General features: G+C 42.2%; 1 protein-coding gene across 1 annotated transcript; it reads right to left on the bottom strand.

Moving 5' to 3' along the window:
- Nucleotides 1–440: 440 nt before the first annotated feature.
- Nucleotides 441–26,327, bottom strand: alphaSnap (Alpha-soluble NSF attachment protein). The gene is made up of 10 exons (XM_070526957.1): nucleotides 26,022–26,327; nucleotides 18,923–19,002; nucleotides 17,868–17,984; nucleotides 15,491–15,537; nucleotides 13,630–13,707; nucleotides 12,766–12,821; nucleotides 11,610–11,694; nucleotides 9,981–10,085; nucleotides 8,853–8,921; nucleotides 441–7,277 (listed from the first exon to the last, which is right to left on the bottom strand). The coding sequence occupies exons 1-10, from the start codon at nucleotides 26,111–26,113 to the stop codon at nucleotides 7,128–7,130; spliced, it is 879 nt and encodes a 292-aa protein (XP_070383058.1). The 5' UTR covers nucleotides 26,114–26,327; the 3' UTR covers nucleotides 441–7,127.
- Between the last annotated feature and the right edge of the window lie 41 nt (nucleotides 26,328–26,368).

Below are 26,368 nucleotides of genomic sequence, written 5' to 3' on the forward strand. Positions count from 1 at the left end.
CTGCCCAAGCAACATAGCCTGCTCCACTAGACAACTTCTCATGTCCTATGCCTACACTATGCATGTCGCAGAGATAACATTTATCATCCTTTTGCTCGAATTTTATGCTTGATCGCGCACAGTTGGTGTTCCAAGTAAGAAAAATACTTGTTTACAAATAGCGACTATTCCATTCAAAGACCAAATCTAATAACACACTATTTGATTTGTTATTCGAACGTTTCAGGTATACTCGCACTCACTTCTCGCCATCATCGCAATTTACCATTCCTTCACTATCACTTTTCCCCCTTTTTCTCTCCTGTTCAAGAAAAAAAAAAAGAAACAATCTGATTTGGCTGCATTAGCTGCTGTCTTCTGGTGCATCCAGCCTGTGTTTTTAGGCCGGACTGGACAGCACACTGCATTGTAAAGCGGTGTACTGAGACAGGCGAGTAACATTCACTGAGATAACATCCTTTAATAGATATCAATATATGCCCAAAGCCAAGACTCCACATAGCCGACAGACGTGCTCTGTTGAACAGTGTCAAGTCGGCCACAACAAGCAGATCTGAAAGTTTCTGAAAGAAAGAATCGCAGACATCATTCTCGCACACAGAGGCCTAAGCACAAAACCTTGCTTGGAAAGAAATGCAGGCAAAATCCCATTGGCTCTAATGGAACCCGCACCCGCTTGTAATCATCGGCTATGGACTCTAATGGACATGGAGTTTCATGCAAGCCCTATGAGATAATAATCCAACACTAACATTGTTAGTGTTAACCAAACTTAAGCTTCATTCTTCAATCTGCACAAAAGCTCATCCTGTGTTCAACAGGCTCCCAGTTTGGTTTGTTCGACCAAATGACTCCAGACATCTTAGAAACTCTAAATTGTCCAACAACAAAACAAAAAGCACTAATCAGACCCGGGGTCTAAATCCACCACAGAAAAGTTGAACAGTCAAACTAGTGGACTTAACTATCTTGCAAACTTCACATAGCACAGCAAAGGCCAGGGCTTGTATCAGCCACAATAACCAGGGCCACTCCAGGTTTCAGAAAACGGCTCGTCCAATGCGCTCTATTAATCCTTCTGTGACGGCCTTCATTCAGTCAATGTTGCACAGATGGCAATCGGAGGTGTGACAAAGAAGGAGCCTTTCTTCTGGTTCTCATTTCCAGTTGGTTGATACAATTGGTAGCTTTCTCTTCACTGCATAGCCCCTTCAGGTTCGGCATCCGCACGTGGATACGTGTTGCCACTTCTCTTGAATGGTGGCCAGAAAAAAGCAACGGAGCTTCGGCAAATATCCCCCTGAATACTCAATGTGCCTCCATTTAACTTCAGTATTGTATTGCTACAGACAATTGCTTGGTTGAAGGCACTACCATGTTCGAACCGTCGTTAAACGTGCCATATTCTGGCAGCGATGTCGTAAGAATAATATTTTTTTCTCAAGATCCGTGCAGCCAATAAATAAATTGTGCATGTAATTCAAGCGTGCGATTCAATTATCTTCATGCAAAACATGCAACATGACCGACTACACAATAAATGGATATTTAATCACGCTCTAATTACGACAATTCCCTCGAATGTGCACAAAGCAACATCCTTCCATGTCTTTCATGTAATGGAGTGTTGAGCACATTGGAATAAAGCGGTGCTAATTTGACACATTTACCGACAGTCCATCATAACTTGCACCTGAAGGGGTAGAGGCACAGAGTATGGCTACAACTAGTTGACTGACACTGACCTACTCCTAACCAGCGTATGTGCCATTGACGCTTCTTGTCCACTGTCATGTGGTTTCACAGTTTGCCGATATGTTCCATGAAGGCCATTTCTGCCACCCTCCCCCTTTCCAAGCTGATGCACGCAGCCCTCAAGCCACGATAGTGCTGCATGTGTGAGGTCGGCCACTTTGGTGCTGGCAACTGCTTACATTCACGGGGAAGCCCTTGCAAAATTTCGCATGACATCTTTTGCCATGACTACACTGGCCTCTGGTAGTGATTGCATGAAACTCCTTGTCAGTATTCAATATCGATGTTAATGTAGTGACTTCGTGCCCAAACCAGACTTTCGCTAATTTCAAAGGTCTACGATTGTGCTATCAGCACAGAAAATAGGTCTATACTGAAGAAAGGAAAAACATGACAAAGCTCTGATGAGGCAACAGACAAGGCAATAAAACACTTGGGGTAGGGGAATGCTATGACACGGTGAGTAGTAGTACAAGGACAGCGATGATAGCGTGCGCATATATAACTTTTTTTTTTTACATTATTTACACCCTGGAACCTGAAACAGTAAGGCTAACTTCAACATGCAATGCTCAATATTTCAACGCTCTCGTGAATGCTGTGCATATATGCATGTGGTATGCTGTTGACTAATGGGCGACCTTCAAACACACTTGTTTCTGGATATGCTAAACACTTCTTTTCTCAAAAGTACACAGTTTCACACAAGCACAGACAGAGGGCAACCCAGTGCTAGCTTCTGCAGTGGCAAGCAACGCTCGATGAACAATGGAGTAACGTCCAGACCCGACATTCCTAGCCTTTCAATCAGTTGGCTCAAAATGTCTGACTGTTGCAAGTTTGTTAGCAGTCAGTCAAATGAAACCGGAGAAGGAAGCCTCAATTTGATGCCACTCTTTCTACAAGGGTAACAGCAAGCTTTGTGTTTACCTTATTAAAGACAAGTCCACTTGACTTTGTGAAGGTCTTACAATTGGCTTGAACAAAACGAATATAAGTCATCTTGTCAAAACACTGGCACTGGTCTGAAAGGTGCCGCTTAACATTCTACTTTAATTGCAATTTCCCATGCAACCTCAATTTTGAAAGTAGCCCCCTCAGGCTACTTTAAATGACAATTGTTATTTAGCCTGGGTGTACGGTCTAATTAGCCCACTTTCGGCGATCCCTTCCAGTATCAAAAACAGTCTCCTCATGGCGAGTTACTACTTAAATATTGCCCACATTTGAAGACAAATATTAAAACATTGTTTATCTCTGAGAATTTCATTATAAAATGTTCACCAGTGCTGAACATTTCACCACAGTAAAATAGTAAGTAAAAGCAAACAATGAAGCTGGATGTCGAAGAACAGTGAGAATATACAACAAACTGTACTCTCAACAGAGCCCACAGCATAGTTGAATTACGAATTACTCTCATGTGACAAAACAATTTCAGCACCGCGCTACCCTCTACTAATCTTCACAGAAACTAAAGAAAATATTAAAAGTGATACACCGTATCGAAGTCTATAGCTCCATAGGAACATGAAAAATTGGGTGACCAAACCAGCTGTGACACGATTCAGTTGCCAAGCCAAGCCCACACCTGTCAGATGCACACTTAGCAAGACGCTCTACAAGACGGGACTCAAAGGTCTCGTAAAATTTATGCGAGACTTTCTAGAAACATCATGGCATTGTTTCATATAGACTACTTGCTTGTAACGCAGGTCTCAAAGGTTTGTATAACAGAGCAGCTAACCCTAAAGCCACATGTGAAAAGCTTTCTTTGTCTAAGCAACATTATGTGAGCGAAAAAAATTGCCATGCCGTATAACTAACTGACTCGCCATGCAACTGTGCGCAATCAAAACGTGTCAGCTATGTACAAAAACACGCAGTACAGTCCGCTACAATAGTTTACGGGACACAATACTTGCAATGAAGCTGAATTTTGGAAGCCTCGGCACATAGTCTTGATTCACAAATTTCGATGTGCCTTTGCGACCTACACAGCCAAATGTGATCTAAAATAAAAGTGCCAAGCCAACTTAACAAAGCAAAAGAATATTTGTCTATTAGGGTAGAAGTTTGGGAGAGTTCATCGTAGTTCATAACAGCGGTATTGTGACGTCAAGAGTGCTCTTTACTCTTCTGTGTCCTTTTTTTCCCCCCTATATTCGTGCACTACACAATACAGCTGTTATGAACATATCTGTCATGGAACCCCTATGCCATAAATATTTGTGCCCAATTCTACATCCTTAGTAAGAGCCCATGCAACACCATGGCAGACATTTTGTCACATGAGAAATGACACACAAACATACAATACTTTTGGTTCGATGTTCGATGCTAGCCCTAATATCTGACATTTGCGCAGCAGTGGCAACACATGTCAAAGTTGTCAGCCGAGTGTTGTCCCCCGTTCCAACATCACACACACTTTATCACACCAGGATGGCCAGCTTCATTTGTCACGAACAGACTTCGGCATCTGCATACTTCAACTCCCGAATCTTAGCCGCTTGCGTATTTCTGGACTTAAATCTTGTTTGAACTTCTATCCCTTTTCCGAAACATGTTAAGCTAGCATATTCTTGCCTTCATGATTGGCCTGCAACGGGACACTTCTTAAGTACTTTTTTTTACCGTCAAAATGTGCAAAGCTCCCCAAGAGTCTCCAGCATCATTGCTTGTTGAAATGAACATCAAATGGCAAACTAAATGTCTAAAGCTGTCGAAGACCTTCCAGTATCATTGCTTACTGCAAGGAACATGAAACAGCTAACTAAATGATGATGTCTTGACTTTTCCCCAGTGTCTTGCACAGGTTGATCAGGCACAAAGCATGGAATTTTTAATTGAGTATCTTAAGCCTCTTCACTCATCTTGGGGTATCTGTTCCCACTGTGTGCCACTTATTCAGGCCTGTTTTGAATGGCTACCTGTCAGCCTTCAGCTGGCCATCCTGATTATGCATATACATATCTTCACAGCAGGCCAACATGAAACACAATGTTACAGTTCTGGATTCCAGTCTCCACAGTGAACGATGACTTTATAGCACCAGCACAGAGCTATGGAGTTTGGTTGTGACAAATTAAAGGGCACTCGGTTGTAGAATGCGAAAATGGGAACTGGCTAGACAGCAATAGGCAGTAAAAGTCTACCATGTGCATTGCAAATGACCGTGTCAAAATTTGAATACATACAACGCACGCATGCAGAGCAGTAGGCTTAATTGGAAACAAGGCGGACACGACTGCGCCTTCTTCTAGTGGAAATTTCTTCCCGTGTTTCAGTCCACACTTTAGGCACCAGATCGGAACGACAACATTCAAAAGAAGCAGCAGTCGTCGCTCTAAAAAGACCCTTCGAACTGTTTGTGTGCCAACAAACGTCAAGTAAGGTTTTCGAAATGCAACCCTAGGCTCTAGCTGTAGCTTTAAGTACACCTTCAAGTCAAACCACACAAGCGAGCCAGCCTTGGTATGCCATTGAGAATCTTTGCTCTGTGAGCACCAATCCTGGCTTGCCCAGATTCGGCTCAAACTGAAACTCTTATTTATATCTAGGGGGGGGGGGGGGGGGCGAAGAAAAGCAGATCACAATGCACTGCTGTGATAAGTATTACTATCCCTACTGCACATGCGAAACAGAAGTAAATCTTCTGCAGCGAGAAATACAATAAAAGGTTCATTTTTGTTCCTAATGACACAAATGGTATGCGATATAACTGCAACGCAAATGTTCAACAAGATGAATCCATATTTATTATCACTTGCTTTGTCGTTGCCATTCTAAATCTAAGATGTCTAATTAGTGTTGACATCAGAAGTTCTGAGAAACTTGCAGGAACAAAACAAACGAACAATGGAAATGAGAAAACGATGAACTGAGATTAACATGTCAACAGCACATGAGCTGTATAACAAAGCAGCCCTTGCCAATGGCATCAATAAAGCTACCAAACAAAAAAAATGAAGCTTGGTATTATCCGGAGCTTGTTCTGTGCCAACCAAACATCTCGTGTGATTTGAGTGATGCGATAGCGATGCCACCAAAAGAGCCACTCCAATGAAAAAAAAAAAAAATTACTTGAGAAGATTTTTCGGCGCACCTGAAAGTGCAGTGACTTGTCAATTTGTGGTTCCAGCACACTGCAGGACAAGTGTTAGGATCTCTCAAAACGTGAGAAAGAGTAAACTACCCCAGCATGCCAAACATAACAAAAATGTCAAGACAGTTTGCCCCAACTCTCACGTGGAGAGCAGGTTTGTGCTTCCCTAGGAGGGCCAGTCAGGCCTACGTAACACTGCAATCTAGAACAAATGTCAACCCACAAGCCATGCTGGCATGCGAACATAGATTTTACCAGACAGGCTGGCATGACTGACCCGACACACATCTCGACAAGTGACACAACAGACATTTGTCTTGATGTGACTCAAGCCAGCTAGGTGACGACTCGAAAGGACTTCTTCATCGGCAAATTCAGTCTGGTCTATAGAACGCTGCCGTTTAGAACGACTGTTAACCCACAAGTCACAGAAGCACAGAAACACAACCTTTATGGCTAAGCTGCCACAATCGACAAAACAGGTGCCACAACAGACAGGTGCCATGGTTGATCTGATGTCACCGATCCAACAGGTAACATCTCAAAAGAACTTGTTCTCGGACAAGTTCTGCCGTGCCTGTATGTTGTATGTATGTATGTTGTCTTGCAAACACATCCCTCGTGCTGTCCAAAAGAGTGCACTGACGTGTTTCACAAACAGTGTGTTTCATGACACACAGCTCGCACTTAAGCTGTAAAACCAAACAAGGCATTCATTATGCCACACCCGACAGGTGCCATGACTGATCTGACAGGTAACATCTTGTAAGATCGTGGTCTTGGGCAAGTTCTGATGTGCGTGCATGGTCTGTTGTCTTGCATACATATTCGCCGACGCTTTCTGAAGCAGCAGGTCGATGATGTGCTGCATGACGCACGGCTCGCATTTCAGTTGTAAAACAAAACAAGGCGTTCATTATTCTCACTTTTTGCTTATCTTTTTGCGCTTGTGAATGTAGCCTACAGCCTGATAAGTTCCTTTAGTTTCACTCGGCCCACGCGAGGAATTAAGACCTGAAGGCAGACGACGAGCAATAAGCCTTTACGCTATCGCGTTCATGAAATGAGCAAGCAGAAACAATCCTGGTCACTGTTCCCCACTTCTCAGGTCTCGAGCTTCAAAACAGATTGCCTCAAACAAACAAAACAAACAAACAAAAACAACACAGCAGGGCAGACGAAACAGACAACAAAGACGCGCCTCCGGAACCACTTCTTATTTTTCTCCTTCTATGTTTGTCCCACACCCCGATAGGAAATCTCTTTAGCGTAGGTCAGGCGTCTCCTGCAACGACTTCTTGATGCGGAGGAGGATGACCGTGTACCACTGGTCCAGCCGAGAGATGGAGTCGTACTCCTTCACGGTGTCCGTGAAGCCTTCGACGTCCTGGTCCTCCAGCTTGCCGATCAGGGCCTACGAAATATTTAATCACAGCACTTGACATCTCAAAGCAACATTGTGGCTGTGAAAGCAACTTTAGTGAGGAGCTTCGTGCTGCTTTCAACCACCTGGTGTTCTTTATCATATGCCCAAAGCTTCGTACTATGCTATGGGGTTTATATTAAAGCACAGTGAATTGCAAGTAGGGCCCTTTGCTTTCAGGTAAAACCGGACAATTCTTGAATTTTGCACTCTGAACAAGTTTTAAGAGAATCAGGTCAAACTCAATTTCATCCCAACGTGTTGCCCTTTCGTAGAGAACAACAATAAATGCAGATGTTACAAAACCAGTCAACACTGCTCACTTTGTGTGAGCATGTGGTTAATACGCATTATTATTAGTGTTATTGATTGCGTATGAATATGGCACATGGTTCCTTTTCATTCAACACTCAAGCTAAACCGGCATATACAGTGCAGAACAGAAGTGCCCCCTGGGAAATAATGAACTGAACTGAATAATGAAACTGAATATAACACAACCGTGCTATATTGCAAGTAATTTGGTTTGCATCATGCTGCTTGTTTTTTTTGTTATTTCTTGTATTCTGCCTTAATAGGTTTTGTATTACCGTTTCTATTGTATAACTTTGTATAACCTACTGTTCCTTTGTAACCACTGCCCTCTACAATGCATTAACGTTTGAGGTTATTTGGAATAAATAAATAAATAAATACACGAAAGGCCTGACAGTTCTAGTATCAACACAGAAATGCTCGAAATGCACCTGATAGTGAAGCTAGCAAGGCCTTGTAGGACAAGGAAAAGCATCAGACCTTTTCAAAATTACGCGTGTATGCAGCATTAGTGCTTTTTCTTTCGTTGGCAAAAAAATAATAAAAATGCAGAGGACAAAGTAAACAAGGAATCACAAGAATGTTCCTATTTGTTGATTTTGCTAATGGGGTTACCCTTAAAAAGTGTAAATAATGCCCGCCACTATTTGACCACCTAGGGGCTTTTTTAACGTGCACAGAAAGCTCGACACACCAGCATTTGTGCATTTTGCCTCCAAAGTAAATGTGGCTACCACAGCCTGGAACCAAACTTGCAACCTTATGCTCAGCTGAATGCCACAGCCACTGAACCTCTGCAGTGATTCACTTAAAGGCATACATGATGTTCTCGACTGCTAATTTCTTGCGTTCAACAAAGGTCCAGGACCTCTAAGCCCCAGAAAACATAATGGCAAGCCTCAGACACCCTCTGACAATTTAACAATGATTTAACTTAATGACTCACCTACAGCCAATTTAGGTTTCATTTCCTAGGAGGTTACTGTGTCATGACATTGTGACGTAGAAGGTGGTCACGTAGGAGCAGGACATTGCAAGGTTTTTAACATTACCTCGGGCCATGTGAGCTGCGTGCGTCAAAACGTCACTAGTACAAATCAGTACAATGCGGCCCAACAGGCCTGCCCACTCCGCGCATTCTGGGGCATCGTACTGACAAGTCCAGTACTGTGCCAAGCTTACCACACCTGTCAACGCTTGCCCTACTGTGACCACTACTTACAAGCACTAGAAATTCACATATATTCTCACCTTGACTAGCTTGTATTCCCTTGAATCAATGAACGAGGGGCACATCTGTTCATACTTTTTCAGTGCATGCTGCAGAAATGGTTGGGAAAAGACACAAGGAGGCAGTCATGTAAACCCAGTGCACGGACGTCCGTGTTGACAATGTTACGAATGTGGCAATGACATGATAAGAGCATCATTAATGTGAGAGTGACAACTGTTCCATGAAAGTAACAATGACAAGATAACAGTGTCAGGAACTAGGCAGTAACAAGGTAACAGTGTCACAGAGAGAAATGACATCACAAAGCTGACAGTGACCATGAAACAGCATGACAAAAGCGACAGTAAGAATATAACAGTAACAAAGCGGCAGTGATCACGTAATTTGGTGACGCTGGCCTAGACATCAGCAAATATGTCAGTCCTATTCCTAGCAAACATGCGAACAAAACAAAAGATGTTTCATCAATTCTTTTGCCACAAGGTTACCTTTAAGTAAATTTTTCCATGTATGGTTTCACAACGTAGTCAACTGCCTACTGAGGCAGTAAATGTTGGTAATGTGTGCACACTTATGTCTGGAATTGAATGTTATATTGATGAGAGCAGATACAGTGAAGATTGCACCATTTGATTTTTTGTCTTCCTCCTGTCTTTTTTTTTTCAGTGTCTCATTTTGGCTTCATTACTTTGCATGCATTAAACTCATTCAAGCTGATTCATCATTATAATAATGTATGGTTGTTTTTTATAGCTGATTCTGCATAAATTCTAGCTTTCTTTGCAGCAACCATGTTGAATTTTGGTTTCTTTTTTTAAAATCTAGAACTGCACACGCAGCCGGTGGTCTCTAAACAAGCAAAATAAATATCACACAAGTGACAGCGATATGACAATACTATCAGAAAAGTGACACTGGCATCACAACGGCGCCCCAAAAGCGACACTGAGAGGCCAACCGGGTCACAAAAGTGGCAACGACAAGATTACAATTTGATAAAAGTGATAAAAGTGTTACAATAATGACACTTTTATCATCATCATGAGTCTCCACTTTTCACTTGCACTGCTCACCTCTCAAGGTCCCCTTTCCCGCCCACTCTATCAAAGGAAGTTTCCAGTGATCGATGAACATGACTGACTCACCTGCGCGTTGAGGACGTCGACACACAAGTGGCAGAGTGCAGCGCGGAATAAGTATTCCTTGGCGCTGTACTTGAGCAGCTGGTTGTCTAGGGATGACGCTGCCACCTGCACAATGGTATGTTTACTAATCCGTAAATGCCTTCAGAAGCCTTGGGATGATTGATAATCCGTAAATGCCTTCAGAAGCCTTGGGATGATTACTAATTTGTAAATGCCTTCAGAAGCCTTGGGATGATTACTAATCCGTAAATGCCTTCAGAAGCCTTGGGATGATTACTAACCCGTAAATGCCTTCAGAAGCCTTGGGATGATTACTAATCTGTAAATGCTTTCAGAAGCCTTGGGATGATTACTAATCCGTAAATGCCTTCAGAAGCCTTGGGATGATTACTAATCTGTAAATGCCTTCAGAAGCCTACGCACGCGCCTACAACAGCACCACATGTCACTCAGTGCAGATTTCACACACCTGGCATCGCTCACTGTATCGGGGATGTTTGAATGGTGGAATTCCCAAATCAAATATGAATATTCAAGAAAAACAACTACCGAATGTCAAAATAATATATTTTCAGATTTCTAAAGATACATGAAATGAGGAAGTGCGAAAAGATGTACCGACCAAGAAAACTGAAAATTTACTGACGTTTCAGCTCCCCGTATGGAAGCCTTGTTCATAATAAAATTGTTCGCAATAAAATAGATTTTTATTCTGACCAAGGCTCCCATATGGGGAGCCGAAAAATCATTAAATTTCCAGTTTTCGTGGTCAGTGCATCTTTTCACGCTTATTCAACATGTATTTGCCCAGCCAGACGGGCTGTTGTAAATTTAGGATTTCAGCTACATGAAATATGAAGATTGCGTGGAGTCAGTTTAGAAAAAAAGAAAGGGAAACCAAGCTTACATATGATGACACATGGATGTAATACCATTCACAATTACACGCCTGAACTGAGGAGCTTGTAGATCGGAGTACCATGGCAATGACGGTAATCAAGCAATGTTACTAGGTACAGTGCTGTGTTCACTGAACTAGAGAAGTGTGATACTACAGAACTGCACATTTTTTGAAGGGGTGCAGACAAATCGAGCCACTCTTACTGAATGATGGGAAATTAATGAGCAGAAGTTATAAGCCTTGTGTATTTGCTCGAGAACTGGTGCCCCTGCTCAACAACTGCCACTATCTTGCAGCAGAATCATGAGTAGCAGTCCTCACGTTCGTTGTTCTGTTTCCCTGAAGGTTCCAGTAAGTGTTTTTACTAGTTACATACACACACGTACACAATTTTTACTAGTGAATTCTCAATTCGAAAAGCAGAAACTATTTCGATCTATATTCGAAATTTCGAATAATCTGCCCATCCACGCCTACTTATCTTTCTTATTTATTTATAACCAAATTATTATCACACTGTAAACACAATTACGTACAAATAAAAATCGCGATTGTGTGACTCATCACAGCAGTTTTAAAGCCGTGTCCTTGTGCTCAGCCACGAAACATCGTGGCCACTGAGCCACAAACGACGGGGGCCAAGGGAGACTTAGCGCGAGAAGCCATGCCTTTCAATGTCTCGGAGCATTGCACAAACGAAAATTACGAAAATGAAGGTTTCTGCTCACCTGTTCGTAAATGTCAACCGCCTTCTCGTACTGCTCCAGCTGGGCAGCATACCGGGCAACGTTCAGCATGCATTTGTTTGCAGAGCTGCACAGACCAGATTGTCACCACCATCGTTACCACTGTCATCTCTAGACAAATTATCACCGTTACCATCACCAATTATCACCACACCACCACTATCATTAGCCTACTTTATATCCACCGAAGGACGAATACCTCTCCCCAGCTATCTCCAGCTATCCACTGTGATAGCCAACTCCAAGCTTGCGCCTGCCCATTTCCTAATCTTATCACGCCAGCTCATCGTCTGCAAAATTCAACTGCACTTCCCTCCTGTTGTCATCCATTCAACTGCTCTAACAAACTGTAGGGCTTCAAAGAGACCACCTAGAGAGGGCATGGTGGCATCCAGTGTCAATGCCACCAACGGCCTGTTTGGTGTTACATAGCGTGCTATCAGGCACTGCCCCTCTCGGAGGCCATGCATTCACTGCCTTTTCAAGCCATGCATTGTCCTGTGCTTCACAATCAACAGGTCTGCACAGTAATTAGGAATCATTGTATTGTACTTATTAAGTGGCAGCTATGGCAATTATCTAAATATCTTGCACAAAAGTTTGGACAGAAAAAAAAAAAAGACGCTTTGTTTATACTGCACATGGTCTTTTCCTTGCCTGTTATCTACTACAGCTATCACGAGAGTCACTTCCACAGCATGCTCCCTATACTAAAACACACCCGAGGAAAATCTGGCTCTAGTGCCTATGCATGGCGCTGGCACAGCAATTAATCCAGCACGACAATGATGGGCAGTACATAAGTTGGCCTCAGCTTTGCCCCTTCGGCTTCAAACAACCTTCTAGCTGCTTGCTTTAACGTAATGTATTGTTACATCAAATTTCTTGTATGGCAGCCTAACATATGCTCAATTCCTATCATCGTAAAGTTTTCAGAGCACTACAAATAAAAAGAACTCTTTAAGGTGTCTAAAACAGTCTCCAATAAGTGTTGCTGTACAAATGCAATTTAGGTCTAACGGTACGCATAATCAGAAGGGTCGAAACATATCTGTGCAGCCGAAATAACATAGAATGCGAAGCAGTTACTGTGAAAGCTCTGCTGCAATGGTAGAGGGGCATATCTGTGCAACCATACCTTGTAGATTCCTCGCCCTTGAAGTAGTCAGCTGCCTGCTCAAAATGGGACATGGCCTGTGACAGAAAAAAATGCACAACGCTAAAATGAGCTTTGCTTTGGGAATGCATTTCTCAAAACTGGTGCCGTCCGCAGTATTTGTTCGAAGTGGATGTGACTTTTGAAGCCACTGACTATAATTCGTACATTGCAATATGTAAGATAATATAACTTAAAACCAAATTAGAGAAACTTCATTAATTAGCGAAACACTTTTACTCTTCGTGCAAATAATGTCTGCCTCTGAGAATAATTCAGCTCAAGAAGCAGAACTGTGCTAGTGTCACGAGCAATTTCAATGCTAAAGCATCGAATGGCCCATTGATTGAAAAAGACCACAGGCTACTTACCACTGCTTGATTTACATTACTCAGAATGCAAAACTCGAAGGACCACTCAGCCCCGTTCAATTCGACATTAATGCTTTCGCATTCACAACTCGTAAGAAGTGCCTAGGTGTCCTCGGATTATGTTAAAAAGTTTTGTTAGGGATAAATAAAAAAAAACACTACCCTACATAATGGAGGGTAAAGAAGTACCAAGCTCGAATATAACAAAGTGCATGAAAAGTCTTGGGTATAATTCGGGCAGCGGCACACTTTTAGATCGCTAAGATTTCCAAAAGGTGTGAGAACTACCTTACACTACCTTGCTGTTCTGACGTAACAGTTGCTTTGATTTGCATGGATATGCGAAGCTTTTGCTTGATTCAAGGAAATGCATCAAAAAGCTTTCAGTAATAGCTCGTGAACCAAAGGAATACTTTACATCACACTGTATATGTGCTTACCTTTGCAACAAAACAACAGGAAAACAGTCACGCACCTTCTCGATGTCGACCACTTCTGACTCGTATATTTCTGCTATTGTCATGTGATGCTTTGCAGCTATGGTGAAGCGGCCCTGTAAACAGGAAGGATATTCTCTATGCAACGAGACATTCATATGAAACAGCTGAACCTAGATGTAATGAACATGAATGAAGAGGGTTGTACAATAAAGACCAAGACTGATGCTCTGAAATATGTATTTTTATATAGTTCATTGGCACTTTTATCCAATTCTGTGTGCTCCCAAGTAAGTGAAATGCATGCATCTCCCCATTTCTACCAAGCATAGATGACATTGGTGAAGCCATCCTTTGTCACTTTTTTTAAAAATTGCCTCCAATGTCTTAACTGCACCTTGTTCCATGTCAAAGGAATACCCTTTTCTACCCTGATGTACATGAGGAGGTCTGAGTGCCACATCTTGGCTGTAGGATGGGTAAGGAGATTGTTGCGATGCTTCAAGGAATGGATATACAGGCACTTTACGAATGATTTGCCTTTACGTGCTGCACTAAAGAAGCCATGAAGATGGATGAGGAACACATTGCTTTTAGGTTACAGTAGGTTTTCTGGTGACTTCGCTGTTGCCGATTTCGCCTGTGTCAGGAACTCGTCTGAATAAACTTGCCCCGAGCAGGCATCCCCGCCCTGGCGTCCTTTCACAACCAGAAGACTTCCAAGGGTACGGTCGAGAAACGGCAAGCAAAACGTTTTTCACGAACAAACTTTCTTTTTTTTTGGGGGGGGGGGGGGGTAATTTGTGAAATTGTGGAATGAGCCCAAATTCATAAACATTTAGAAAAATTCAAGAGTTGGTAGGTATTGAGTGGGTCCCAATGAACTTGCAACACAGAATAAAACACGGATGAAAGCATGAAATGAGTGCCATCTATGTCTTTTCTAGCTTTTGTCTACGTTTCATTTCGCACTGCAGGTATACTTGTTTCAATTTAGTGAAGTTAAATAAATACAAGCAGTACATTTGTAGAAGAGGATACCATAAACACTACGCAGGAATCCCCAACTGACGTTGCTTATAACTAATAATGAATAATCAACAGATTGACAGACAAATTCTGGTAACTATGCACTAAGCACATAAAACTGAAAAATGCAAGGACATTACGTTATGATCCATGCATTAAACGTGTCATACTAGTATTAACTAACAATACAGAAAATCAAACCGAACAGAAGCTACCGTGGAAGAAAAGAAAGGTTAATAGGAATAGAATGCTAAACGTAATAGAATGTTAAACATAAAAAAGCAATGAAGCTGCAAGTGATAAGAATTTTAGCATATAAGGTAGACCACTCCTCTGCTTATTTGCGATGGATCCTTACGTCAACACTCATAATTAGAGCAAGTTTGGAGCAAATCTTGTTATAGTTGACAAGTTATAATTAGTAAATGCATAAGTGGTTCATAATTAAGTTGCAGGAAAGGGTTGGGTTAAAACAAAACCACTGTACTCAGTGGACCTTGTCAATGGGATGCAATGAATTCATATCCTAGTAGTTAGAGCTCCTAATGACTATTCAACAGACTGATTTTGAATGCATGAGTTAATGATGTGCCAACACAGAACGCACACTAAACAAACAGTAGCATTCAATAGGCTCAATGGAAGTTAGCTTTATGACAGATAATGCTCTCTGATCATTTCACAGTAAGGATGCGAGAAAGCATTTAAAGCAGCACTTAACACGTTTGCTGTGAAAGCTGCGGGACTGCCTGTCAAAAATTTCACAAGGCACAAACAATGGAAAGTTTCTGGCCATTCAGTAGGAAGAAGAGCTTACGCTTTTTCCTTCTTTTTGTCACCCAAAATCACCTGGTTGGCAAAAAAGCTTACCATGTCTGTGTAGATTTCAATAGCCTTCAGGTGGCAGTTGACAGCCTCTGAAAATGAATAATATGACGAACAAATATGGAGTGTGATTTCATTCATCAGAATGTGAAGGTTGTCTCCCCGGTCATTACAGCTGATGCTCAACAACACCCCATTACAAATAGTTTCCTTATAAAGCCCACACACCCATGTATGCCAACAGTGACAGCTGTACAATTTCCTGTGAAGGGTCCACAGGTTGTGTTTTTTTTCAAGGGCGAGGGGGGGGGGGGGGGGGCTGCTGCCGTCCCAGTAGTGAACTGTTAAGAGGAAGCTTTAGTCTCCAAGATGACTCCAATACATACGAAAAGTAGAAATTCTCTTATTGCAAACCTGCTGAATTGGTTTGAATGAAGTTTCATGCTTATAAGAAAAAAAAATTATATTCCAACTCTTAGAAGCAAAATTTAGTTTTGAGGCATTAAATTTCTTACAGAAACAAGTGAAAAGAGGCAAAATAATAAACATATATATATATTGGGCACAAGCCTTACAACTTGGCATCTCTACCTCAAAAATGGATGCCGAAGTTCTGCCAACTGCATCTGTTAGATCGTCTAATGTGGACAAATATGATGCATTCGTTTACCTCTCGCATTAAATTGCTGCACTTTTTATGCAAGTCTGGAAATGCTGCCCCTCACAAATTACCGCTGTGATTCAGTGGTGTGCGTAATACATTTTGCCCAATTTGAGACATCCCCAAAAATGCCATTTAGAGAATGGTGATATTGTATTCCTTTGCCGAGTCATGGCCTTTTAGACACGATGCTTTACTTTCTAAATTGGTAATTTTCCAATATTCCCCAAATTCTTTAAAGGAGCATTACTGGCGGCTTAAAGAAAGAGAAATTTGCTCCCAAGAGTTCATACAGTATAACTTCTTCATTTAAACACAACAACTATATTTAAATTTCGTACTGTATGTTGAGCAAACGATGCTTCCATTCCTATGCACATGCAGACAGAAACTCTTAAGTAATTGATTAATTAGATAGAATTAATTAATGTAACTTAAGATTAAGATGATTAAAAGATAGAAATTAATTAAGGTAGAAACTCTTGAGCTAAGGCTTCTGCTTAAAAGAAGCATTGGCACGAAAGGTTGGTGTCCCCCATTTTCCAGATTTCTTTAGGTAGCTGTGGACTCCGTAGTTTACGTATGAAGCCTTAGTTTCTCGAGAGCACGACAGATTAATAATTACAGCACCTTTCCTGCAGCCTGGCAAAAATGCTTGTCAAGCAACAGCACTGAACTCGGACATGAAAAAGGTTACCGTATTTGCATGATTCGACCCCCCTCTCTTCCCGATTGTAATGCGCAGTTATATTACCACCCAAATATCTTCTACCGCACACATCAAGTAACGAAAGCTGAGACGATGTGTATTGTGTTGAAACGACGTCATGGAAGATACAAAGGAACGTCGCTGGATCTTAGTGGCTAGTCGCTATTGTAGTTCGACGTCACCTCCTTTTCCCTGTCTACCGACCACAGAAAGTCATCTTCACTTCCATCTAATGCATTAGAACAGCCACAGTTACAGCAAATTGGAAAATGGCGACTGCAAACCAAGGCTTTAAAAACAAAAACAAAAAAAACATCCGTTCAATGACAGTGTGGCTAGCTATCGAGTGTTGAGCTTTTTTTTTTAATTTTGGTTAGACTTATCTACGATTGTAACGCGCATGCAAATTTCAAAGCACGCGTTTATTTTTCAAATGTGCGTGTTATAATCATGCAAATACGGTATTTCTCATGTCACTGAAAATGGGGGTGATGGAGTGCCGTGGTCGAAGGGCACACAACGACCGAGTCGCCAAAGGCTGTTAAATAGGCTCCTCCGATTGTTCGCTTCTCCTGGAAACACAAAGGTATACACCCTACCCCAGTGTCCTACCTAGTACTGAACGGACTCAGTTTTAGGTACCGTAGTCACCGTATGTGTGTATGCATCAGTGGGTTGTGGTACCATGAGGCTGCCGAAGACACCACAACAGGTTTCGGTGATGAAATCGGCGACCTTTTTCACGTCTGAAGCCACACTGTTCTTGGCATGCGTTTTGAGATGGTTGCATTAAAAGCTAACACAATGAACTATTTGCTTCTCTCGCGGGGAGTGGAGACTCCACAACATGCTTACTAGATTGAAGGCTATAACCAATAAAGTAATAAAAACGAGGCAAGAAGTTTCTGTCAGGACTCCTTTAAAGCAGTGTACTTGAAAAACACACTATACACGTGTCCTGTTTCAACTCAGTCAGGAGCAACAAACAAGCCTACCGGTACCTGTTCAAATGTAGTGTGTTCTTTTTAGGTAACACATGAAAGCCTTTTCACCTTGTGGGTCCGACTTCTTGTAACATGTGCCAGCATCCACAAAACATGTCGCCGCGTCATGTCGACTGCCGTTTTTCAGGTGCAGGTTGGCAGCTTCGCAGAAAGCACTCCCCGCCGCTGCATACATTCAAACATGTCGTTTTGTGAAACACTTGTGAGAACCAATCATGACAAAGAAATTTTACTTTTACGCTTAGCAATGACAAAGAGTGTCTCGGCCACAACCCATCAGAAACATGAAAAACGAAACATAAAAGACAAATGTGTCGATTAAGATCGGCGCAACCATAGTGCAATAAAGCATGAGTCATCTATGAGCGTAAGTTTTGCCAAATCATAGCGGTATTCTCAATGACACACAAGAATGCTAAAACTGCTAATGCCCTCATTTTTGCAGTTAGCACATCTGTTAGCCAGATAGTACATTTACATTTATTGTTGGAAAAATTGCTTACTAAAAGCAATAAATTATTAATAATGTTTACAGTCGCAATTCCTGGTAGATGGATATATTTCAGTGCATTGTATCAGTGCAGTGCATGCTTCTGTAATTTCGCTTTCACGTTTACGATATTTAAAAAAAGTTCACAGCTAATAATAACAATGTGGTGGGAGCCATGAACAATGTCATGGAAGTCCTCATAGATGAGCTCAACGTCATTAATGGCGTGACAGCACCATAGTTCCTGCCCACAAAATAAACATGTATCATAAAGCTTAAAATACAAATGCGCTAAGACTGCAAATCCAGTTTAGTGTCATTAACTCAATATAAATGAAAAAAAAATTGCACAGAATGTATTAATCATAATCAATCTCTCTTACTTTGTTCTACATGTTCTACACTGTGCCAGGAGCAATATACCTTATATTGTACAGTAAGCCTAAGCACTAACTTGCCAAAGTACAAGTTCCTTTAGACAATCTATTTCATCAACATAGCAAGCTATCTGATAATTGAATGTAGTGCTTACAAGAGAGTGACCACTAGAGCTGCAATTAACAATTATGAGGGCATAAAAGGAAAAAATGCAAGGATGATGTATTGAACATACCACTCCATTTCTTGGCCATCTTGAACATGTTGGCAGCACGTGCATACATTTCGCATGCTTCTTCCAGCTTAGATGAACTCCTGCACAGATGCACATGGAGATTGAAACAAACAAAATGAAAGAAGGTACAGGCAGCAACTGTAAACTGTAACATAGTATTACTACTCATTGCTGCACTAGATGGTTCATGCTTATTATGGTGTGCTAAGATGTAAAATAAGTCCAGAACAGTGAAATAAGACTAGAACAGGAAACGTCACTTGCAACTTAGTTTATTCATAGCAGACAGATTCACTTTTGAACGGAGCACAAAAGACCCAAAGTGCTTTTTGCCTTTCTTTTTTCTTGTGTGTGTAGCAACATATATATCTGTGATACTACTACTACGACTATAGAAAAGGTGGCAGTGTGCATAATCACATTTGTGGTGCATTGAAATCAGACCATGGTGACGAAATTGTGAAAATGTATGTTCACTTTAATACACAATCAAAGAATCTATCTTCAGCGTTGGTCAGAGCCACAGACGTATCAATGATAATAATGTCTTGTATTTTTCTGATGTCATATGCCTTCATTAAAGGGAAGCTGAAGCACTTCCAATAAATAAATAAATAAATAAATAAATAAATAATTTAATTAATTATTATTAAAATGAGCTTTCTGCAAATTAAGCAAATGTCCAGCAATCTCATCCTTGCTGCGAATAAACTTAGTTGTAATTCTCCTTCACGTCCTAATCATACTTCACATTGTTTTGCACCCTATAAGGCTGTAAGAACTAAGAGGAAACTTGGGAGTCTCCTATCTGAAATAAATGGGCACAGAAATTATTTTGCCCTGCATCCTCTGCATCGAATTTGATGAACTTAGCAGCACATAAAAAAACAAAAACAAAACATATTGTACAAATTGCAGGGAGCAAATATTTTATTTAGGTCAGTTTCCCTTTTTATAGATATTGCTGAAAATCTCAAACCTTAGGGAAAAAAAAAACTGAAACGTTAAGCTTGCAACTCTAACTCCCCGGCACAACATCAAAACTCCCTAAACCACACTTACAATGCACCTAAAACACACAATCACATATTACATGCCACGCACTGAAATATATCACTGACGTGTAAGCATGACTCTTGCAAAAACCTTGTAAACATTGCAACCAATATACCATTAGCTGTGAACTTATAACATTCTTCCTCTTTAGATGCAGTTTATGGAACTGCAACATCCGTTTTTGGTGCAAGGTTAGTTTGGAAACGTGGTGCTTCATTTCTTTTTAGATTCAAATTTTCTGCCAATTTCTGCGAAATCTACAAGGATTTAAATCAAAATCCTGCTTCCTACAGTCAGGTGAGCTCAGCTTTCTCTCTTATGTGCTGCCAATTTCACTAAATAAGCTCAGAGGTTCTCTAACATTAACGAGAATATTCCTACATCTCATACACATTTCGATATGAGAATCCCAATTGGCCTGAGCTAAATGAAGCATCCCCTTAAATGCTTTTGATAGAGTAAGGCTGACAATTCCAACGTGCACCTGCAAGCCTGACAGAACAGGGCCATTGTTGTCTTGCCAGCGTTATGACAGCTATCACTTTTTTTTCTTCTTCATATGGTTGTTCGATGGGATGGAACTGACACTGGAAATGGACAAAACACTTCTCACTTGCGCTAGTGTATGCTTTGTAGAATCTTATTCAGCATTCAGTCAAAGCATGCAATATCAGCAAGCTATCTTACAATCCCGGACGCTCAGGACCCACCATGATGCCAATTTAAGGTCACTTCTCCACAACGGTGAAACTCATACGGACTAGCGCTACAGGCGTTACTGTACAGCAGCAAGTTGTGTTTTGAGCACTGGCCAACTTTCAACTGTCCAATCACAACACGCCTCAAAAATCATTTGTTTCAACGTCAATTGGTGATGTTCTTTTTTTCCTCTTTTTCTTACAGTAAGTGTATTCACAACTATCTCACACATTCTGATGCCTGTCACTGAAGTTTGGCGAGTGTATCTCTAATGCCCCAATTTTAACAATCACAGACATCCATCCATGAGACAGGCAGTACACCTGATATTGACATGCGTACTTGTTCGCACTTTTTTGTGGGGCCGCATTTCACGTGCTAACTGTTGAACGCTTAGCACAAGATGCACCTGCATGCGTTGGAACTTACTCAAATCTTATCATTGATACTATCTGATGTCTATGTTGTCGCCGAACCTTGTGTAATCAGATTGTATGAACGATGAGAATAGTGTTGCACTGTCTGGAAGGTGTGTAAGCACCAGCCATTATGCTGGAAACTTCTACAAGTTATGCGTAAGCAGCCGACACATCTGACTAATAGATCAGGTTTTGACGACGAACGAGTGTGCTCGCCGATATAACTGTTCCAAGTGCTACTTATATTGTTGGGAACAAGTTTGTCAAATAAACAGTTAGTTTTGCAATTTGCGTTGTGCCACTGGGGGTGGTTGTACACCGTTGCTACAATGTGACAATATGATGGTTTCTCAAGCAGTTCGGAAACTGCAGAGTTGGTGACAAGGAGCGCTGTAGTGGAGAACTCCGGATCAATTTTGACCACCTAAGGTTCTATAACCTGCACCCAAAGCAGTCTGCACCAGCGTTTCTACCTTTTTGTCCCAATTGAAAGATGGCAGCCGAGGCCCCGGGCCCAACCTGAAACCTTGTGTTCAACAGCGGAACGTCATAGCCACCACAGCGCGACAGAATAGAAATGACTACTACTGTATCTTGCCCGTCTTAGCACTAAGCCCACCTCGTCTCTCCTCTACTTTTCTTTCACGTATGTGTACGGTGCCTGTCAGTTGTCCAAGTCGGCAACTGTCCCCGTGGAAGTGTTACACATGAACAGATAAGACTGTGTTATCTCACTTTCCTCCCTTGAAAACAGCAGCTGAATTTCTCATGCTGGCTATCGGTTGAATGCGCTGCATGCATGGATAGAATGGTTCACAGCAACAGGTCTTGTTTCTTAGACGTTTAGAGGGACACTAAACAAGAACACTGTCACAGTTTATACTGAAAAAGTATTTTTTCAAAACTTTATTTTTGTAAAATATGTGCCAATAGGTTGATTAGTAGAGAATGAATGAATGCCAAATGTAGAATTTTTCAAATATCAAACCGGATGTCACTGACATAAACTGTTTTCTCGTATTTGGGCTGTGGAGGTGCTGTAAAAGTTCTTAGTTTGCTCTTTTACGGCTTTAGAATGCAGCGTAGCCCATCTCTACCAATAAAAATTTAACCAAACCCAAACAACCAGTGTCTAAATTTATGTTGTCACGGCAACCTGGGGTGGGAACTCCAAGGCGGCGGCGCCACCTGTGTTTCCTTTCTGCACCTTTTCTGGCTCACCAACCATCCCGTCATGGTAAGGGTGGCATTTCGGTATTGTAGGAAAGTAATTTACTAATGAAACTCAAATACATGTTTAACGTCCCTTTAATAATGTGTCATTTATAAGGGTGTACGAATACTCTAGAATTCGAATACAAATCGAATAGCCACTGCAGTTCGATTTGTATGCGACTGGATAATTTGCCATTCAGAATCTTCAAATATTCACTTCAGCACAAACATAAGCCATAACACTTATTTGAAGTCTACGCAGAGAAAGACCATTGCGAGCACGGACTCTGTTGAATGTGAGCTGTGCTGCTGCACGGGGGCGCCGGTCAGTGAGCAAATATTGTGGAGCCAGTTAACTTCTGCGCAATAACTTCCAGTCATTGAATAAGGGTGCCTTGCCTTTGTGCAGCATGCCAATTCCCCGTGTCAATCTTAGGCAAAGCAATTTTTTAGTTGGCTGCCACGTCTGTGTTTCTTCAAAGTGACGTATGGTTCTGTAGCGTTACGCTTAGCTCCTACAGCAAATAACTCTCCTACACGCATCTGGTCGTGCGCTGTACCTTTGTTTCATTAGAATCATCGTGGTTACACTATATATGACATTTCTGAAATTACCTTTGTTTTTCAAAATTTACAAGCTGCTCAGTTGAGGAACATCAGTTGCAGTATAAAATAATGCAAATGAGGCTTTTCTTTTTAAACAAATTGCAATTACCTCAAGCTTTACTCCTTTCTTTAGAAAATTGAAATAGTTCTATATAAAGGTCGCCCTACATTCAGCATTTCTGCTGGCCTTTGCCGGCGTTGTCGCATGAACGGCGCCAGAGAGAGCCTCAAGCCACACGAGCAGCATGCGGACCAGCGCCAACTGGTCCGCGCTCATCGAGCCGCTTCTGGCGGCAGCACCAGAGTGCACCACCCTCAACGTCGATGCCGAATGACGCTGAATGTCGAAATGCCAGAAAACGCCAGGAAAACGTTGAGCGTGGGGCAGCCTTTAGATTCGACCGTCTAAGGTTCTTCTTCCCTAATATTCGCATTCAACTCGGTTCGGAAATTTCCCTATTCAACCAGCCCGAGTAATTTGCTAATGCGAACAAACCTAAACTAGCCAAACAGTGCTTTATCCCTTGGCACCATGCTAGCAAAATAGTGTCATCAAAAGTGAGGGCATGTTTAAACGGCCAACCCTAAATCAAGTTGTAAAATTAACTAAATATGACAGAGCTAAGGAGTACAGCACTGCGTGTTTCACATCACATTTCCCTCCATTTAATGCAGCCAAACTCTGATCTGCGTCTTGGCACGATACAAGAAACTCGATTTCATGACACCGAATTCCAAGGGAGCATGGTGGTAATAGCTGTCACAGCTATGACGGCAGCTATCACCACCGAGCCAAGGTGGTGTCACAGTGCAATGATACACATGTCTACTGACAAGCAGAAACATAATGATTCACTCGTTCCTTTTAATAATTTTTTCCCCATTCTGACCCAGTCATCTGCCAAACACTAATCTGCAATTTCTAGCCAAAATCAAGTTGACAAGCTGTTTTGAAACACCATATACACTGTGATCTCTGTATACATTGAAAGCGTTATAAAGAAACAATAGGTTAGGTTGATTACCAACAAGTGACCCATAATGATCAAATCTTGTATATGAATGACTTTTCATAGCCTATTTAGCAGTCTATTTCGTACGGTATTACAGTTGAATGTGCGCTTCAGGAGAAATGTTTCCATTTTTTAAACAGAAATCAGGAAGGGCTCTTTTGTAAGTGTCCACCTAGTGCACATGTTCATTTCGTCTGCTGCTGAAGTGCTTATTGGCCAGATGGGTGCCTATCGCCTCCCGACGCAAACATCAGCCCATCTACAATATTTTGTTGCTTCTTGATAGTACATTCAGCTCCAACATTTTCTTTGCCAAGTGGGACAGACAAAAACCGGTCACATACAAACTCAAGACCCCCTCCATGACTTACGGTCAGGGAGAGTGACTGGTCTATGTGCTCATTGGTCTACAACAGACAAGTGGGTCTACGTGTCTGTGCAGCCTCACTACCGGTTTGCTTTTGTTATTATTTACTTTGTCTTCTTACATGTGCAAAAAAATAAAATAAAAATAAGCATCACCAATGCATTGTCCAAAGGCACCAACGTTGGTTCACTCCCTAACAGTTCCACTTCACAGATCACAGACGTTACTATCTTTTTATTTCAACAGTCAACCAGAATACTAAATGTGTGGATATGCAGGTCACATCACAGAATGCCTCTCCACAGTTTTTCGCGCTAATCGGCTAGCGACAAACGCAAGATAATCGTTAAGTGCTGTAATCCCAAATAAGCAGGTCATCGTACTAAAGTCATACACCTTTTGGTTCTCTGACGAAACGTTAGTGACAATTGCCCAGTTAAAGGGGTCAAACACAGGTTACTATTTCTTCTTTTCGTTTCTAAATTTGCTTTCGCCGCCGGCTAAAAAAAAAAGAACAGTGGTGGCTATTTTGAAGCCATAAACAAGCGATTTCGTCATTACGCCGCGACGCGCCCAGGCTGCGACAACCGCGTCAGTTTAACGAAGCTGGTAGCGATGAGATCGATACGTTCTGACCCCCTTTCGTATATGCTATTTCCTTTGTCTGAGACAACAGCTAAACATGACTTTTATCTACTGGCGCCGCACACTGAAAAGTTTTGCGATACCGCCTGCGAAGGACGTGACGGCGACAACCCTTCGATCCGATGCGCGAGGTATTAAAAAGGGGGCGGAAACTTTAGAATGCGGAACAGACTACAAAACCCGACCTGTGGAAGCTATTTCGGCGATTTCGTTTTCTGATTTTTTTTTTCCGCGATCCACCACAACCGACCTACGTGGACTATGACACACGGGAGTACGACAAATAATGACGCGAAGTCATGGTATCGCGTTGTTCATGCCCGCGTGCGGTGCTGAGGCATCTGAAATGGCCGTGACATCGCGGCTTCGTTTCCTCGCTGGAGTCGTGTATACCTATAGCTATATGAAAACGGTTGGGCGTCGTTACAGTTCTCCGACGCACACACCTGCCGGACATAGGCACGTCACAACAACGGCGATTCCCTCTCGGCAAAATGCTACATGTCAACTATCCTCTTTTGAACAGCAAAGTTATTTTTTTCACGGCTCCGAAAACCTCTGTTGACATCGCGATTTTTTCGTTTGTTTCTCTCTAGTATTTATTCATTGGCGCACTCAAATCATCGACGCAACAAGCGGGGAATAGTCATACGCCACGGTCACTCGGCAACCTAAACTGAGAGAATGCGGATGTGTGGTCACCACTGCGGTACACAACGGGTAGCACGACCAGGCACGAGAGAAACATCTGCGTTTTCCCCCTAGTCGGATCAGTTCGCAGGATGGATGTTGCTCGGTTTCAAATACCTCCGACACCTTACGCATACGCGAATGTAGCTAGGATTTCGCAATTAAGAAACGCAACCCAAACTTAACATGGGGCCTGCCAGGTATCAGGCGATCACACCACACTGCGGCAACCGCAGCTGAAAGGTCCAGGAAAAAGGCTGTCCACGCCAATGTGAAGCGCGGCAGCCGGTGACACTCGTGTTGTAGCAAACATAACAAAGCCTCGTCAAAACATTGCGCTTGACAGACCCTTAGCTAACCCTCGCAATAGCTATGTTCACTGCACTCACCCAAATAACGACCCGAGGAAGCCCTGCGCCGACTTGATTTTCTTCTCGGCATCGGCGACAAGCTGCATGGCTTTTTGCTCGTTGTCCGCCATCGTTCTGGGCGCACTTTCGTCGACAACGGTTTCGGGGTCAGACAAGCACAAGGCTTCGAACACGCACGCCACCGGCTGAAAAACGTCCCGTTGCAGAGGCTTTCTTTTTTACAGCACGGCAGGTCTTTGCAGCATAGCCAGACTCCCGTGTGTATCGACTTGACTCAACGCTCGTATGTGCGTGCGTGTGTGTGCTACCGCCGGAAGTTGTCGTGATCACGAGCTCTGTGCGTCAACGGATCAGAGCCGTCGATT

This window comes from Dermacentor albipictus, chromosome 10 (genome assembly GCF_038994185.2).
Source record: "Dermacentor albipictus isolate Rhodes 1998 colony chromosome 10, USDA_Dalb.pri_finalv2, whole genome shotgun sequence".
Lineage (NCBI taxonomy): Eukaryota > Metazoa > Arthropoda > Arachnida > Ixodida > Ixodidae > Dermacentor > Dermacentor albipictus.